The sequence below is a fragment of the Triticum urartu genome, chromosome 1 (genome assembly GCF_003073215.2).
Source record: "Triticum urartu cultivar G1812 chromosome 1, Tu2.1, whole genome shotgun sequence".
Taxonomy (NCBI): Eukaryota; Viridiplantae; Streptophyta; class Magnoliopsida; order Poales; family Poaceae; genus Triticum; species Triticum urartu.
The window spans coordinates 127717378-127734404 of record NC_053022.1 but is presented as its reverse complement, the minus strand read 5'-3'; the positions used below and the strand labels follow the sequence as shown (position 1 = coordinate 127734404).

The window sequence follows — 17027 nt, the reverse complement described above, 5'->3', positions numbered from 1 at the left end:
CACTTGAGTTTCCAAATGCATGTCGCGACATATAGAGAGACAACATAATTGCATTTCTTTGCCACTTGTTGACCGTACTTTCTTGTCCATACCAAATCTTAGTTGTCTTCAGATCTGCCATCCCACTGCCACGGTCAACACTGTACTCATCATGCTTATGTTTTCCCCATTTTATGATGACCACAATCAGCCTACGTGGTTCGTGTCGTAATAGCACTGCTCCACCCATCGAGCTAAACAAGCTTAGTTGTACAAATTCATATCTGATATTATTGCTGATATTAGTAAAACTGAGAGATGTTTAATTGGTTAGCTAAATGTTCCTACTTTAGTTTCGAAATGCATGTGAGCCACATATGGAGAGACCGGAAAGAATAGTATTTCTCTGTGCGCTCTGGTTCATCATGGGTGGCCAACCTACATTGTATTGAAATACTTGTAATATCTTCAATCTGCTTGCTCTTCTGCTCTTCTTTAATATGATACTCTTCTCTTGCGGTCGACTGGTCAGGTTGAGTTGTTCTCCCTTAGTATATTTTGAATCTGTCAGGTCAGGTCGACTTGTTCTTCTTTACTATATGTTGAAGCTATCATCTGCGAAGTGTCATCACTTCTGGAGCTCTCATATTTTGAGTAGTAGGCCACATTATATTAACGCACACAACAAATTACAGCATGCATGGCATCTTTTAAAAGAATTGCAGAGATAGCACAAAGGGGTTTACAGGGAGGTAGTATTGGATTAGAATCACTTCTGCATTACAAAGAAAATCTCACTTGTTTTTATGTTTTCATGCATGTCAGATATTGAACATTATCAAAATGAATATGAGAATGGGCGCACGAGAGGAATATTGCGGAATGATCCACTGGCTAACAAACTTGGCATGGTGGAGGATGGCCTATCTTCTTCACCCATCAAGGTGCTTGCTCTACCTTTGCAAAGTTGTATTGGTCGCACATATTTTGCATCTGACCTCTTGCATTACTTCTACTTTGTTACACCATCTGCTTAGTTTAAGCATCATATATGAGTATATGCCATACCTATCCATTTTCTGTACCTATTCCATGTGTCGTCACACTATATTTTTCCAGTCAAATGTTGTTCTTTCGTAATAGATGTCCAAAACAAAGAGGGTGAGTGCAGATCCTCAAGGAGTACAAACTAGGTATTTGGAGAAGGTAGTGATACATGTTAAATCCGATAGATCAGCAGCCACAGAAAACACAGGCCCAACTATACCACACTTTACCCCTACTCCAGTGGCCAAACCCCTATTAGAACTGCTGGGAGCCCAGCGTCAGGTACTGTCTATGATATCAATTCAAAATTTGAACTCCCAAATTTCTGCTTGTGCCTTACCTTCTCTCTTGTATGAAAACTAATTTCAGATGAATCTCCTTGCTCAAAGGATCATACGATCTCAAAACAATAATGGGCTCTCCATTGCTCTTGTCAGTACCTCTCTCCCTTTTGCCTTGTAACGCTGTACTTAATTAATTGCTATTTGATTATGTATCATCAGTCTGCACCTGAGCTTCATTATCCTCTGTTTCTTCCAATATTATTTGATCTATATTTACTCTTTGCAAAATGTAGAATAATGGCAATGCTTATAAAGAATTTTCTTTGGGGAATTTATTGAATTATCCTTCCATCAACATGGAGAAGGGCTTTGTCCAGCCCATGTTAACATGTAATGTAAGTTCATCCTTCTCAAGCCTTCAAACTTTGTTCTAGTATAGATTTGGATAGGCATCATTTCCTCCACTGCTGTTTGCTTTGCTGTTTACATCTGATTGGATGTTTGCAACAACTACCAGTTTCAAATTGTAGTTGTAGAAACATGTTCCTCATGCAGAATAGATCCATTTATTTGCTTATATAATTGTGAAACCTGTTACGTGTCTCCTTGTTTCTCTTTCAGACTCATATCTCTTACACCAGGCAGAACTTTCGGGAAGATAGTGAGCCAAACCATCTTGAGGACAGCGAGATGACCCCAAGGTCCTGTCTTGATGAAGACAGTGAGTTGAAGCTACTCACTAGCAGGTGTGAGAAAACCTCTGTGCAGTCGATGCCTCAATCAGTTCGACTTCTTCAGTCTCAACTTAAAGCGGAAAGGCTTGCTTCAGCTCAGCTCCGACTTGAAGTCAAAGATGCAATGAAGATGTCAGAGGACTGTCGTGCCCACCATCATGCCTTAAATCTAGTGTTGATGCATCTATCGTTGACACAACTGAGGTCTACTCAACTTCTTCAGCTATTTGGGGGGGCGACCTGGCCAGGCCTAGTGCCTTCTGAAGTGCTCTCAGTTTTGTATATTCTTTTGTTGGCGCGTTTATTTGCACTGGTGGCGAACTTTGATGCCCAGTGGATGTAATATGTGTGATAGTCGTGATAGCCTAGCGTAAGTTGCTTTCTTATTTATTTTCTTGTTGTCTTGTTTATTTGTTTGCTTGTAGTCATTGCAGTTCTTTTTCCGCGGTTTGCTAGTGGCTGCAATAACCTATTTTTTAAAACTAGGCCACAATAACCATGGGCTAATATTTACTGTAGTGACACTGGGCCTCCTACGGGCCGTAGAAACAGTGGGCCTTCTACGGGCCGTAGAAACAGTGGGCCTTCTACGGGCCGTAGAAACAATGGGCCTTCTACGGGTCGTATCATCAATGGGCCTTATACGGGCAGTATGATCGATTGGCCAAACATGGGCCAATAACAGGCCGCATTATGGTCGTAAATGGGCTAGAGTTGGAATCGTCCATTCATGGGCCGACCATAACGGGCCATCGTTAATAGGCCGTATTTGATGACGCTATGAAAACGGCCCAACGTATTAACGGACCACAAATGGGCCGACTGTAACCACGGGCTGAATTTGGCCCACAAGCAGAAAATGACAGTAATGGGCCGTAAGTAAACGAATGCTGGAAATGAGCCCAAGAATAAATGGGCTCTGAGAAGGCCGAAAGATAACATGGGCTGGAAATGGCCCAACGGAATAACGGGCCGTTAATGGGTATAAAGTGATACACTGTTCATTACGGGCCAGTTTCACCACGGGTCGTTAATGGGTGTAAAGTGATACACTGTTCATTACGGGCCAGTTTCACCACGGGCCGTTAATAGGCCAAGAGTTACATAGGGCCTCATATGGGCCGAAAGACGTCATGGGACATACATGGGCCAGAAGTGAAAACGGGCTGGAATCATATTGGGTGGCCCAGATGACGCTACTGGGCCTAATTGGATAGGGCATAACGGGCCTTGGGTTAGCGGGCTGTAAATGGGCTATATGCGAACAGGCCGTTAACAGGCTTTACATGGGCCGGCTCGCCACCTTTTGACCAAGTAAAACGGGCCGGCCTTTTCACAGGAATGGGCCTCTGTTGGGTCGTGCCACGTGTCGACGTATCATAGGCGCCTTCTGTCCAATGAGTGGATGACATCTGTCCCAACGATGAGCCAACACGTGTTTCCTCCAGCCAATGATGATTTTACACGTGGAAAATCCCCATTGGTCGGGGCTGTTAACGGGTTATCGGATCCAAAACCCGACCCGATAGCTTAACGGTGTTCCGTTACGGTGGATGCCACGTGTCGGTCACCCTTGACGAAAGCACTTCTATGACGCGGGATTTATCGTCATGGAAGTGGACACTTCCGTGATGATAATTTTGGTAATGTCATGGAACACTTCTACGACAGCACAGGTATGACTATCTTGATTCTGTCATAAAATCGTCATGGATGTACATGCATGACAAAAAACGCGACCTACTGTGACAAACACGTATCATCACGGAAGTGTATTTTTTTGTAGTGTATGTTGTTCCGGCTAACCGAGGAAGGTATAGGAACAGAAAGCAAGATATCACCACGAACATGCTAAGGTGTTGTTGACTGGAACATGAAATTTCTTTATGTTCTACCTGGCTGGGAGGGGTCTGCTTCTGACTCCAGAGTATTGCGTGATGCAATGAGAAATGCTCGTCAAGATGCATTTGTTATACCTCAGTGCATGACTAGTTTTTCTTGGCATTTCATTACTTTTCTCTCTATGTTATTGATAACTAACTTTAATTGGTCAACCATAGGAAAATATTACCTAGTGGATGCTGGCTACACCAATGGACCTAGCTTTTTGGCTCCATTCAGATCGACTAGGTACCACTTGAAAGAGTAGGTTTCAAGTCAACAACAGCCCCAAACTTCTAAAGAATTGTACAACTTGCGTCATTCTCATGCTAGAAATGTAGAGGAGATAACTTTCGGATTATGGAAGAAAAATGGGCCATCCTAAGAATTCAATCTTTCTTTAACATAAAGGACCAGGTAACAAATGTCCATATGGTGTTAAATTATATATGGCTAGCATGACATGCTAACTATGAATAAAATTCCTTGTAGATTTGAATTATTAATGCTTGTTGTGTGTTACACAACTTTGCAAGAGATAGGCAACATATGATGGATGATTTATTGCTGCAAGAAGTCGACAATGATCTAGCAGATTCGGAACATGAGCCTATGGATGAAGCTAACTTAATTACATGTGTTGAAGTCACTAATGAATGGACCAACTGTAGGCAACAATTATCGGAAGACGTGTATGCTAAATACCTGCTTAGGCATGCTGAACTAGAGATGGAGTAACTAGGTGGTGGTGGTCTCATTTTGTGCAGTACCTAGGTGACAGTGGTCTCATTTTGTGCATTACCTAGGTGATGGTGGTCTCAATTTGTATAGTACCTAGGTGATGTTGGTCACTTGCTGATTGTCTTTTGTGAGATAGCATAGTTGACCATGATGGTGCGTTGTGTGTTCCTTTGTACATGCATCATCTTGATATTAATATATATGATAGGTTTGCTTGAAATTTACTATGTGATGAACCATTTATTGATCAAACATACTATTCTTCTTTGTGCATTTTTCTTTCTTTTGTAGCACCATGGCTAAAGGTACCGCACCACCTCCAAAGAGGAATTACGTCACTTGGGATGATCACATGGATACTGTTATGCTTGAGGTGCTTGTTCATCACCACAACATAGGTGACCATTCACGAAATGGATGGAAAGCACATGTGTACACTGCAGCTATAAAGAATGTGAAGGAGAAGTGTAATAAGGATATCGGAAAGGAAAACATCTTGGGAAGGCTTAGGACTTCCGACAAGCAATTTGAAGTCATAAGCAAGATACTTTCTCAAAGTGGTTTTGGGTGGGATTGGGTAAACCATAAGCTATCCACTGATAGTGATGATGTCTGGACTAAATATGTGGAGGTAACTTCTATATATTTGAATTGTTTTATTCAATTTTTTCCTTGTATAAGAATATGGGGCAACAATTATTCTCTTCTTACGTGTGTTAAAGCAAAAGAGAAGGGGATAGGTTCTTACAAGACCAAAGTAGTGAAGCATTGGGATTCCATTTCTACCATATATTCGAAAGATCATCCCAATAGGGAAGATGCCATGATGGGTGATGAGAATGCTGCAGAGCCAGAAGAACCATTTGAAATCTCTCCAGAGATGGCACCAAAGAGAGCACGAACAGGTGAGGCCATTATGTGCATGATTGAAGAAATGAGGACTAATTTTAAAGATGCTTTGAGGACAACAGATCCACAACCAATTGAAGACAACCTTGGAGAAATGAGGACTCCTTATGAAATACATGTTGCTCTTCAGTTGATACCAGATTTGGCAGAAGCGGATATGTTACGCTCTTATGGGAAGTTGATTATTAATGAGCGTTTGTTTCAAGCTCTAATGGAGTTGCCCATGCACATGAGAAAGACTTGACTTCTATTGTTGCCTTGAAGTTATGCAAATTATGCTTTCGTATTTGTCTTGTTGAACTTGAACCTATCTAGACTATTATTTTGCTACATTTGGGACCATGTCATGTTGAACTTCAACTTATCTGAACTGTTGTGTTGTTTAATTTGGAACTATGTGTTGTTGTGAATTTGTAATATCTATTGTGTTGTACTTTGTTGGTGCAAGAAATTTGTTGCTGTTGTTGCATCAATATTATATGACATATAATGTTGTCATCGATTTCTAGAATATTTGATAATATTTTTTTGCTATATATTCATCCAATTGTATTCACACATTGTACACTTTTTTGTTTTATGTACATATTAATGTTGCTATGCAATTCTATAGTTTGACATCCAAACAAGATTTTCCATTGAAACCTCAGTAAGATTCCATGAGCCAATTAACAAACACCCAAACAACTGAATTTGTATTCATGTCCATTACGGTTTCCTGGCTGAATTGGAATTGAAACCAATTCAATACAGAGGCCTCCAATACAGACATCTAAACATAGCGTTAGGCATATATTTGGCAATGCACGATGGTATGGAATTTGCAAACTCTTTTGGGTTTTCTAGAGTGAAAGCATAATCAGATTCTCAGGTAGTGATCGATTATTGCATGGGACAAATGAGATGGTGGGACTCGGTGGCGACAATTTTTGCGCAGTACGGGGATGTGGCTTCACTTATAGGGAAGGTTATTTTTAAACATTGTGTTTGATCTTGTAAGAGCAACTCTAGCAGACCCCGCAAAACGCCGGCACGCGAAACGTGTTTGCAGTTCGCGCAAAACCACTTTTGCGGGCCGACGCGGGCTATCACAGATGCAGACCCCCTAAACGGACCCGTAAAAAAGTATATTCGCGGAATATGCTTTTTTACGGGTCGGCTATGCGGGTTTTGCTCAGGCAACAGTGCAACGACCCGCAAACAGAAAAACTGCAAATCTGAAATTTGTCATAGGGTTTCACAAACAAGTTCAAATTCAAATGACATAAACAATTTGCGCGCAAATAAAAGCGAAGTTCATTACGCAAAAGAGGGCATGCAAAGGTATGTGCCCATGTCCGGCATCATCTTGGGGGTTGATCTCCACTCCGCGCCATGGAGTCCATCTTGAAGCTCATCGGCGCCACCGTAGCCACCTACGTCGCTTGTTCCAACTCCCGCACCGAAATCATCCACATTGCCACCATATGGAGCAGAGAAAACATCACCGGAACTAGCAGACGGACCGGCCGAGGCGACCATTCTCCTCTTCAAGATCTCTCTCCTTGCCACATCATGCCATGTTTTGGTGACATCGTCCATGTCATTGCGGTTCATTGACATGATCTTGTTCTCTTCGGCGAGCAACAATGACAGCGATTTGTTTTCAGAGGCGCGTGCTTTTCTCTCCTCAATGGCAGCTTTGCGCAGCCCCTCTTCCTTGAGCATTTGCCATTTTTCTTGCTTCTCTTTTGCCTTCTTCTCGGCCAACTCTTTCTTGATCTCCAACGACTTCAACAACATCAACTCGTTTGATTGCACCATGACATCAATCTTCTCCCTCAAGCTCGATGCTTCTTGCTCTCTCTTTATCTTCTCTCTAGTCTTCTTGTCGCCATCGGGCTTGTTCAAATTTCTTGGGCCATCATCATCCTTATCTTCATCCATATTTGTAAGCGAGCCTCTCTTTGGTGGGGATTCTTTGTCGATAAATTTCCACTTGTCGCACTTTTGGAGCAACTCCCAACAATGCTCTAATTTGAAGAATCTGCCTTTCGAAGCTTCCATGTCCTTGTATCTATGTTGAGCAATCTTGTCCTACATAATGTGAACAAAGTGATGCAATCATTTCTCATGATACATTATGATGATGCACAACTTGAACAAAGGCAAAGCAAACTCACATAGTCGGACTCCACGGTGCCACCTGGAGGTGCATCGCGAATTGCTCCAAGCAAGCTGCCCAACGGGTGCACATAGGCTTGATGTTCTCCCAACGACCTTGAAGCGACCGAAATGTGCGTGGAGTCTTATTGGGGTAGTTTTTCATAATGCGGAAGTATTGATCTTCAATCCTTTGCCAATATCTCTTGGAGGTTTGATTAGTACCCGTGCATGCATCAAGAGACACCGCACTACATGCTTTGATCAACGCTTGATCTTCCAAGATCGTGTAGTTCTTCGATCTTTGGCTTTTCCCAGATTTTGCTTGTGAATGCTCAAACGCTTCCGCTTCGATCTCCTCCAACTCGTCCGCACAATCATGATCGTCCACGCCGGTCTTCGTTTCATTGTAGTTGAATGGTTCGAAAGGGGCTTGATCAATGTCAACCGCGTTCGTGTCCAACAAGTTCACGAATTCAATTGTTGCATTGTTCGAACCACCACTATAGCGAACGATAACAAGTCACGAGCTATTGAGAACAATGGCGAAAAATGAAAGAGAATAGCCGAAGACCGAAGAGATATACCTTCCGGCCATTTTGTCGAACACCTCGCTCATGGTGGGAGCGGCACCGTTGAACGGCATCGCCGAAGCACCTCCTTGCGGGGGGAGGGGGGGTTGGCTTGAGAGGTTGAAGAAGATGGCTTCCTTGTAGCCGGAACCTTCCTCCGATTTGCGCCCACGGCCTTGCCGGCCTTCTCCGCCGTCGGCCGGGATTGCACTACGGCGTTGGCGCCCGGAGCGCGGGCCATCGCAGCGGGGGCAGCCGGATTCCCACCCTGTACAACCATGTTGCCCTGCCGCTTGCGGGCAGGCGCGGCGTGTGCTTGGGCGACGGCGGTGGGGCCAACATGGCCGGCGACAAGATCCGCCCGAGGGGAAGGGGTGCGCGCGACCTCGACGGTGACGGGGGACAGCATGGGGTCGTCCATGGCGGCGAGGGACGGCCGGCGAGGAGTAGTCGGAGCTTGCGGAGGGGGGGCAATGGTGGCGGAGGGTGCGGGGAGCGGGAAATGGTGCGCGGAAATGTCCCTCCCGCCAAATCTCGCGCCAGATAGGGGTCGAGCTCGGGTCGGCCTCCCAGCCCGTGAAGATAGAGGTTGGGAGAGAAGATTTGCTGCGCCCCGCAAAAAAATTTACGGGCCGGCGCAGGATGCGGGGTCTGGTCGTGCAGATTTTCTGACCCCGACCCGCAATTTGGCGGTTATTTTGCGGGTCGGAACATTTTGCGGAGTCTGTTAGAGTTGCTCTAATAATGGGACACATGTGCTAGCGAGTTATAGTTATTGTAATAAGATTTTGAGTACTTGGATGAATGGGGCTTCTGCCTGTCTAGTCTCGAAACTTGTCCGTCCAATAACATTTTTCAATATTCGTGTAGTGTCAAAAAATATAGGACGGAGGAGGTAATTCGTATTTAGTTTCAATATAAAGCTAGTCATGATGTCTTCCCTCAACGATTTATTTTTTACAAACCACCAAAAATTGTTAGGCATACATCTGGTACTTGTGGGGCCCACTTGGCACAGCAGCCCAAAAATCCCCAAATCCGTTCTCGCACCCGCAGGTCACATCCCGCGGCCACGCGCGCACCTCGCCGCCGGGAGACACCCCGCCTCCGCCGCCGCCCCCCCAACCCGGCTGCGCGCCCCCATCAATCGCCAGGCCACGCGGTGAGCGTTCCATATCGTTGGATTGCTGGGCGGCGACGGAGTCGATGTCCGGAGGCCAAGAAGGCGGCGAGGACTCAGGTGATTTGATTCTTTCTGATCTACGGAAAGGCATGAAGAGTCGCGATTCTTCTTAATTTTCAAAGGATCGACGAGAGCCTTGGTTGTATGGTTTGGTTTTGCTGGTCTACTTCCGTTTGTTCATGCAAATCTTAGCTGAGCTGTCGAAGTAGCCTTCCCTTACGGTCTTACGGATAACACAATACATTTGCATGTAATCTTTGTGTACTGCACAATTAAACATGCACCGAACACGTAGTAGTATTGTACTCTGATCAGTGTTAAATGCTGCCTAACATCTTGTTAAAAGGCCTTTCTTTTAGCTGTTACAAGATCATTTGTTAAGACAACAATGTTTATTTGAATGCGTTTCCACAAATGATGAAATGAACACGTATGGGAAGTAGAGATGGTTACTCGTTAGTCATTACTGGTACTTTTCCAATTTTTGTTGTTATGGAGCAGTCCCAATTGTCCTGTACCCTACAGTGAAAAAAGTGTGCTTAAGCATGCCTAGGCACTAGGCGACAACAGTACTCCTAGCGCTTAATCATGCTAGGTGTGTGCTTAGGTGAGATATGCGCTAGGCAGTGACAAAACACACAATTAACGCCTAGCGCTTAACAGTTGTAAGTTATGAGATGAAACCAGATGCGGTTTTGACAGAGTTTTGTTGTGAGTTGATTGAAAGCGCCTTTCGCTCCAGTTTCTCTCACAATTATTTTCAGAACACAAATAAGAAAATATGCTTAATAAGTGATATGACTAACCAGGATTATAGTCAAAATTTGGACTAGTCCTTGCTAGCTTCTTTCCAAAGGGTCTGTTTTGGAACATAGGTAATTCATAGTTCGCAACTTTGTCTTGAGTGATTTCATTTCCATTATAGAATGTCTCCACATTCTGCACAATCCATTTTTGTGGTATCAAATATGCTCTCATCTGCATAGCTGTAGTGTGGATTCAGCAAATATGCAGTCAAATGCAGTGGGGCATCAATCCTATCTTTCATACTCTTGTAAACAATGGCTAGCGCATCTTTGTAATGACGCTCGACATTGCCAAAAGCCTCTTTTGTCTCCTTCTTTGACTTCACAATCTCTCCATACACAAAGCCCATGGGCGGCCACACATCACCATCAACCAAGGGTAGCACCTTCACCAAGGGCTCGAACACCTTAATGCAAAGATTCACTCCCTTCCAAATGGCCTTATTCAGAATGATTGCTGTTGCATTCTTGCCTTTCTTCGTGTTTTGTCCCACTTCGAGGATACCACCATCTTCCTTAGTGAATCAGCCTTATCTGCAAAGTGAGAAATCGGGAAGGAAATCGGGTCACTCCTGGCCTGATGATTTTTATCTTCTTGGTGAAGGGCCTCATGCATTCCAAGGTGCGGTGGTACCCATACACAAATATTGTGAAAGCTTTGGCTTGGTCAAGTATCTTCTTGAACTTAGACAAGGTGCCAATCCCTTGGAGCATCAGATTGACAGTGTGAGTCACACAGGCATTGTTCCAAATATCGGCCAGTTAATCGGCATATCGGTCAATTAATCGCTACTGGGTGGGTCACCGAATAGCTGTTTAACTGAATTATTGGCCGATAAACTGGAAAATTCGCCTATTTATCCCTACTCGGCACCTGACTGATATGGTACCAGTTAGCGATATCTTGAACATTGCACACAGGAGCTCCAAAAGATGTTTGGCCTCTTCACTTTCAGGAGATCTTTAGCCCCCATGTTGTTCGAAGCATTGTCGGTCACAACCTGCACCATTTGTTCAGCACCTAATTCATCAATTATTTTGTCAATCAGATATTCAGATTGAAGATCATCTCACTTGTATGTGGTGTGGCTGTTGTCTCCTTCGGCTTGATGAAGCTAACACTTTCTGAACAATGTGTGAGCAGTTTCATAATGCTTCTCCTCTTCATATCAGTCCAAGCATCGGTCATCAGAGAGCAGCCATTTTCAATCTTCTCATCCCCTCTCTTCCTTGAGTTCACTCTTGGTTTTTGCATACTCAGCCTTCAGTAAAGGCTCACGGAGATCATATTGAGTAGGTGATCAAGACCAGGGCCAAACTGACCAATGGCCTCAACCATCTGCCTGAACTCGTCATTGTCAGTTACATTGGATGGTATTGCTGCGTATAAGAGAGACACAACATCTTGTATAAGAGGGCAGCAAAAACTCCAATTGAAACAAACTCATCATTGTCATCGTTTTGTACTTATGCCTCATACACCCATCTTGCAATGTAGTGATGTGCTCGAAGTGCTCTCTCACTAAAAAGCACAAACACGTATGAAACTGCCAAATCGGTGTCCTGGTATGGAAGGACACAGCGATATGGCCGGACACGCTGGGATATGCATATCCTGCAGTATCCCCTCATTTTTGAATTAAAAAGAAAGAGAAATAAATAGGGATACGGCTGGGATACGCAAGGAACATGCTGGGGACTCGGGATGCAGAGTAACGGGCTCGGCCTGATACGAACCCTAAATTTTCAGGCTGCTCGACCTCGAACCTGTCCAGGCTCCAGCTAACACGCTGCCGCTGCCGCCGCCGCCACTGCCTGGACTCGGCCGCCGCCGCCTGGTCGAGCCGTTTTCCAAGCCCGGCAAGGCGGCAACCTCTTCTCCCAAAGGCAACCACGCTGGAGCAATTAACCTCGAGTCCTTGAGTCTCTTCATCTCTTTGCAGCCATGATGTTGCTGTTTGGGTTTTTGATTGCTGCATGATGTTTTTGATTAGCTGCTGCTTAGTGTTGATTGCTGCTTGCTGTTAGGGAGCATGGCATCTGGCTGCGCCACAGCCGGTAGCCAATTAAGTGATGCATTTTGCAAGTTGTAATAACATGGGTCTGGAGGCTGTTGATGATTGAGAACTTGAAAAGGCAGACAACAAATGGGGCAGTACTCTGATCTCATCTCAGTTTTTCTTTAATATTTTGTCTTTAACTCTGTACTAGCAAGTTGCACGTGATTTGCACGTAACAAAGATATTGTCAATCAATGTAGCTTTGAAATGTGCTTTTTAGGGAAGAAAACACAATCCAAGGTAAAACCAAAAGCAAATATGAATTGAAAATTGTAATAATTATTCGCAACTATCATGACATTTTCTTTAACATTCTAGCAAACAAATAGTATGTGGAGCTATAGTATTTTTGTAATACTCCAACATTATATTTTGGATTGGACTAAAGTGTGACTCAATTCGGGTGCGACCCATCCAGCTTCCTTCATGTCAGGCGGAATGTCCTAACAAGTACGATGGCCTAGCAGCATGACACAATCAGGGTGTGATTGGATGACACTGGAGTGCGTCGCGTTGGTCGACATTTTTTTCAATCACGGCGTTCAGAAGTGGATTCTATGTCTATGGGATTCAGACTCCAAGAGGAGCTTGTATGCGTATGGCGTTCAGATCACCTATACACCAATTATCAACACTTACCGCCTGGTCGGTGGTCGCGTTGGTCAATGTTGCTACAACATTCACTCCATACGTTTAGGGTACATTTTTATGGGCTAAAATTGAAGACATGCATTATTCACACATTATTCACAGTAAGTCTGTTCTTTATATTCCTAACAAAATACTTTTTCTAGGCAATCCTGACAAAATACGTTTTTAGGCAATCCTAACAAAATACTTAACTGTAAGCATTATCACCAGTACAAATTTATTCGTGCGAAAGCCTAGTTGTTTTTTGGAATAAGGCACGGAAGGCCAGCTATACTACGTGTATGGGCTCAATCGGGGTGCAGGCTGCACTGGCCCAGTCAATATCTTCTCCAGTTATCTCTTCTCTAATCTTCTACATACTTCCCCACTGTCTTAGGCTCCGTTAAGATCCAAATGGACCAGTCTTCTCCAGCGTCCTAGAGCTCTGTCTCTCACCCCATCCCCATGCGCCCGTAGTTGTTTTCCCTTGCGCTTCGGCCACCACGGCACAAGGCTCCATGGGAGCACGCAGCTCTTGGTCCCCGTCATGTGCTCCCGTTGCTTGTTGGAGCTATTCTGTTGCTTGTTGGAGACTAAACAGAGGAATGGATCCATTTGTTAATGCTTTGAATGGAGCTCGCTTGATGAACTCCCATTCTGATCATGTTCTTATCCTCTCCCCATTCCCATTTAACACCTTCTGCTTCTTCTAAATGATGATCCGTGTTTGTCAAACTTGCCGTTCAATTCTTGTCAGCTCCATTTGATTGATGATTTTTATCTCTCATTTTTAGCTGCAATTGGTGAAGATCTAGCAAGCTTGCTAGATTGTTATGTACAGGGAAGCGTAGAAGATTGTTATATACAGTTCCATTTGGAATGTATGCTGATGTCCTTGTTCGGTGGCCATGAAAAGGAGGTTCCAGAGAAATGGAGAAGAGATTCCCACCTCTTACACTCAGGACGTTACTGTCCATACACGTGGGGAAATCCTGCACAACCAATGAGATGATCTAACGGCCAATAACGCTTGGATTTGCCACTTCTCAGCCGTCGGATGCTGCAGATCGAATGGCTATTATTCAAACTTATTCATACACTATATAGTGGTATTGATTACATGGCATATTTTTAAAATTTTGTTCTATACTCGCCGTATCCCCGTAGCCTTTTTTTGGAAAATGCCATATCCCGTGTCCCCGTATGCGTATTGCCGTGTCCGTGTCTCCGTATCCGTGCCTTTTAGCTCTCTCATCCCATGATGCCTTGTTAATCTTCACTTGCTTGAGCCTATATGGGTATTTAATACATTTGTATATACACTTTACTTGTATTTGTAACAAGAGCCAAACTGAGCTTACTTTTACTGGCCATCTGTAGCATTCGTTGATGGATCTCAGATCACTTAAGTTGTTGAATGTGAATCTTGATACCATGGCTGATGAAAATGAGATAATGTTTTTACAACGTGATGACATCATACTTGTGGTTAGGTGGTGGTACTACTTAGCAGATATAAGATATGCAGTTAAACCTAGTAATACTGTCGTCATATATAGGTTGTGAATATCATCATTTAATAACCCTACTGCACCACCAAGAATTGTCCAATCACCAATGATATTATCTTTGCATGAAGATGAAGTGGGTGTTTGAACGCTGAATGGGTGTTTTATATTTCTTGCTCACAGAACCTCTTTTCCATACAGGACTTAAGTGAAGTTTGTAACCCATGTTCTGTTGGGCACAGTAAGATAACTGTTAAGTATAGACATCATCTCCTATGATGACCAAAGATTCTAAATAGTGCCTAGATTGATTATATTAGTTATGGTCTTATAGATCAGCCAGAAGTGAATTGCCAATAGGTAGTACATTGATTTGGAGAGACCGAAGTTAGTATAAGAACTTTCTGGATTGATTATAGTAACAGATCAAGTAGAGGTGAACTGCCACTGGTTAATGTGTATCTGCCTGATGGGTTTAGGGTGAACATCGATTTATTTTCATTGCGATGTATTATTTAGCAGTGCTGAATGCATTTATTTGATGACGTTTGCACCACTTGTTGCACTACGGTTACTTGTATGGCTTCCACTATTTTTTACATGACTGTAAGTATGATTTACGTCTTATCATTGACCTCACATCAATAATGTAGCTTAGTCATCTTAATTCTGTGGCTTTACATACTTCCTGCAGATCACATCATGGACCTAGGCGAAGATCAGAATTCCTTTAAAACCAAAAGATCACGAGCCACAAATTGGCCCTCAGTAATGTCAAAGTTTCTACTTAATTGGTACCTTGAGAAAAAGAAGGCGATGCCACCTAAGACCAAATTCAAGAAGACACACCACCATTATTGCCAAGCTGCACTAAATGCTAGATTTGAGTCTGCTTACACTGTTGATCAGGTCCATCGCCATTTGAGGCGTTTCAAGGAGGTTTGGAATATTGTGGCGCGTTATATGAACGAGAACGGGAGCAGGTTTGACAAGAAAAACAAAATGTTAATACTACCTTCTGCAACCATGGCTGCTCTACCCGTAAGTATTGCATCACTAGAAAGTAATTTAATATTTTGTAGTTTTCCCAGTGCACTAATGGATAATTTTCATTTTTCTTGTATAGTTAGCAGAACGTGCTATTCTCGTTAAACCCATTCCATTCTTCGACCATTTGCAAGCTCTCTTCAGCGATTGCCCAGTTGATGGTGCCTCTATGACAGACCTGCTGACAGATGCTGACTTAAATGATGATCAGATGGAAACCCAGGATCCGTTGAACATGATGGTTGTTCATGCAGACACAGGGGACCCACACGAGGCAGGCTTGGACAAAGTTGTTTTGGGGGGTGAAGATGAGTGTCATGAGGTTGCAGTTATTAGCGCCGTTGGTACAGTACCATGTGAAGTTATGTCAGGCACTAGTGCACCATCTGCTGAACCATCAGGATCGGCTGAGAGCACAATAGCTGCTCTCAAACCCAGCTTGAAGCAGTGCAAGATAGTCAGCAAAGCAAAAGCAAATCCAAAGCCACAGGCTGTTGCGCTACATGATAGCAGGAAACCAGACGCGTTCAACAGGAACTTAATGGGGATCCATGACAGACTCGCTAAACCAACACGGACAGCACCACCACTGTCAGACCCAAATGCTCCTCTGTGGAACATGCTAAAGGAAATTCCGTTGACACCTGCTGATAGGCTGTCAGTTGGGATTTATCTTTGTAAGCCAGAGTCTGAAGTGCATCGAAGTTTTTTCATGAGTATGGGTAAGGAGTACCTAGAGGCATGGGCCCACAAGTTCTTGAGTGGAGGGGAGCCTGGAGCCTTATAGTTTGATTGCTTAATCACGGCTCATTGCTTTAAATTCAGCCCATGCTGTCCGTGGATGAATTGTTCTTCAGACTTCAGAGGGCCTTGTTTGTGCTGCTACATATTGGTGCACCTCTTGTGCTATAAGCATTGGTAAATATGATTAGTTTTTTCGCGGGAAAACTATTAGTTAGTTATTATCATGTAACTTGCCTTAACACCTTACCTGATAGTCCAGTGTAGTTTGCGGACAATTTGTGAGCATCTTATGCTCATGGCTTATTCTATGTATGATCAGATGTCCCAAGATTACAAATGTCAACTGAAAATGATGGTATGTTATGTGTGGTTTGTTTTCTGAATGTGTGAATTTTCTTCAGCTCGAGGAGTGCCTTTCGCTTCACCAGCAGTTTATACAATGGGCACACTAAAGTCTAAATAAAGTATGCTCAGATATATGAGGGGTGAGTTATTTGTGTGTATGTTATGTATCGCAGAAAATTCATACTAGTACACATCACATCAGCAGCACAAAGCAATAGCTCACCACAGGTGACCATATGGCCACGTGCGCGCCCGACACAAACACGGGCACTAGGCTGACGGTGGGCAAAGGCAGCAGGCTCGGTCGCCAGTGCAGCAGGAAGCGGTGCGTGGAATATTCGGAGGAGGATGAACAAGGGAGAGCAACAACTATATTTTATGATTTTCTTTGCGATGGGTATAAACCTGTCCGCAC

General features: G+C 43.7%; 1 protein-coding gene across 1 annotated transcript; it reads left to right on the top strand.

The window, feature by feature from the left end:
- Positions 1–9256: 9256 nt before the first annotated feature.
- Positions 9257–16650, top strand: LOC125551529. The gene is made up of 3 exons (XM_048714788.1): positions 9257–9529; positions 15171–15517; positions 15603–16650. Exons 1-3 carry the CDS (start codon positions 9496–9498, stop codon positions 16308–16310), a joined length of 1089 nt encoding a protein of 362 aa, XP_048570745.1. The 5' UTR covers positions 9257–9495; the 3' UTR covers positions 16311–16650.
- Positions 16651–17027: the final 377 nt, after the last annotated feature.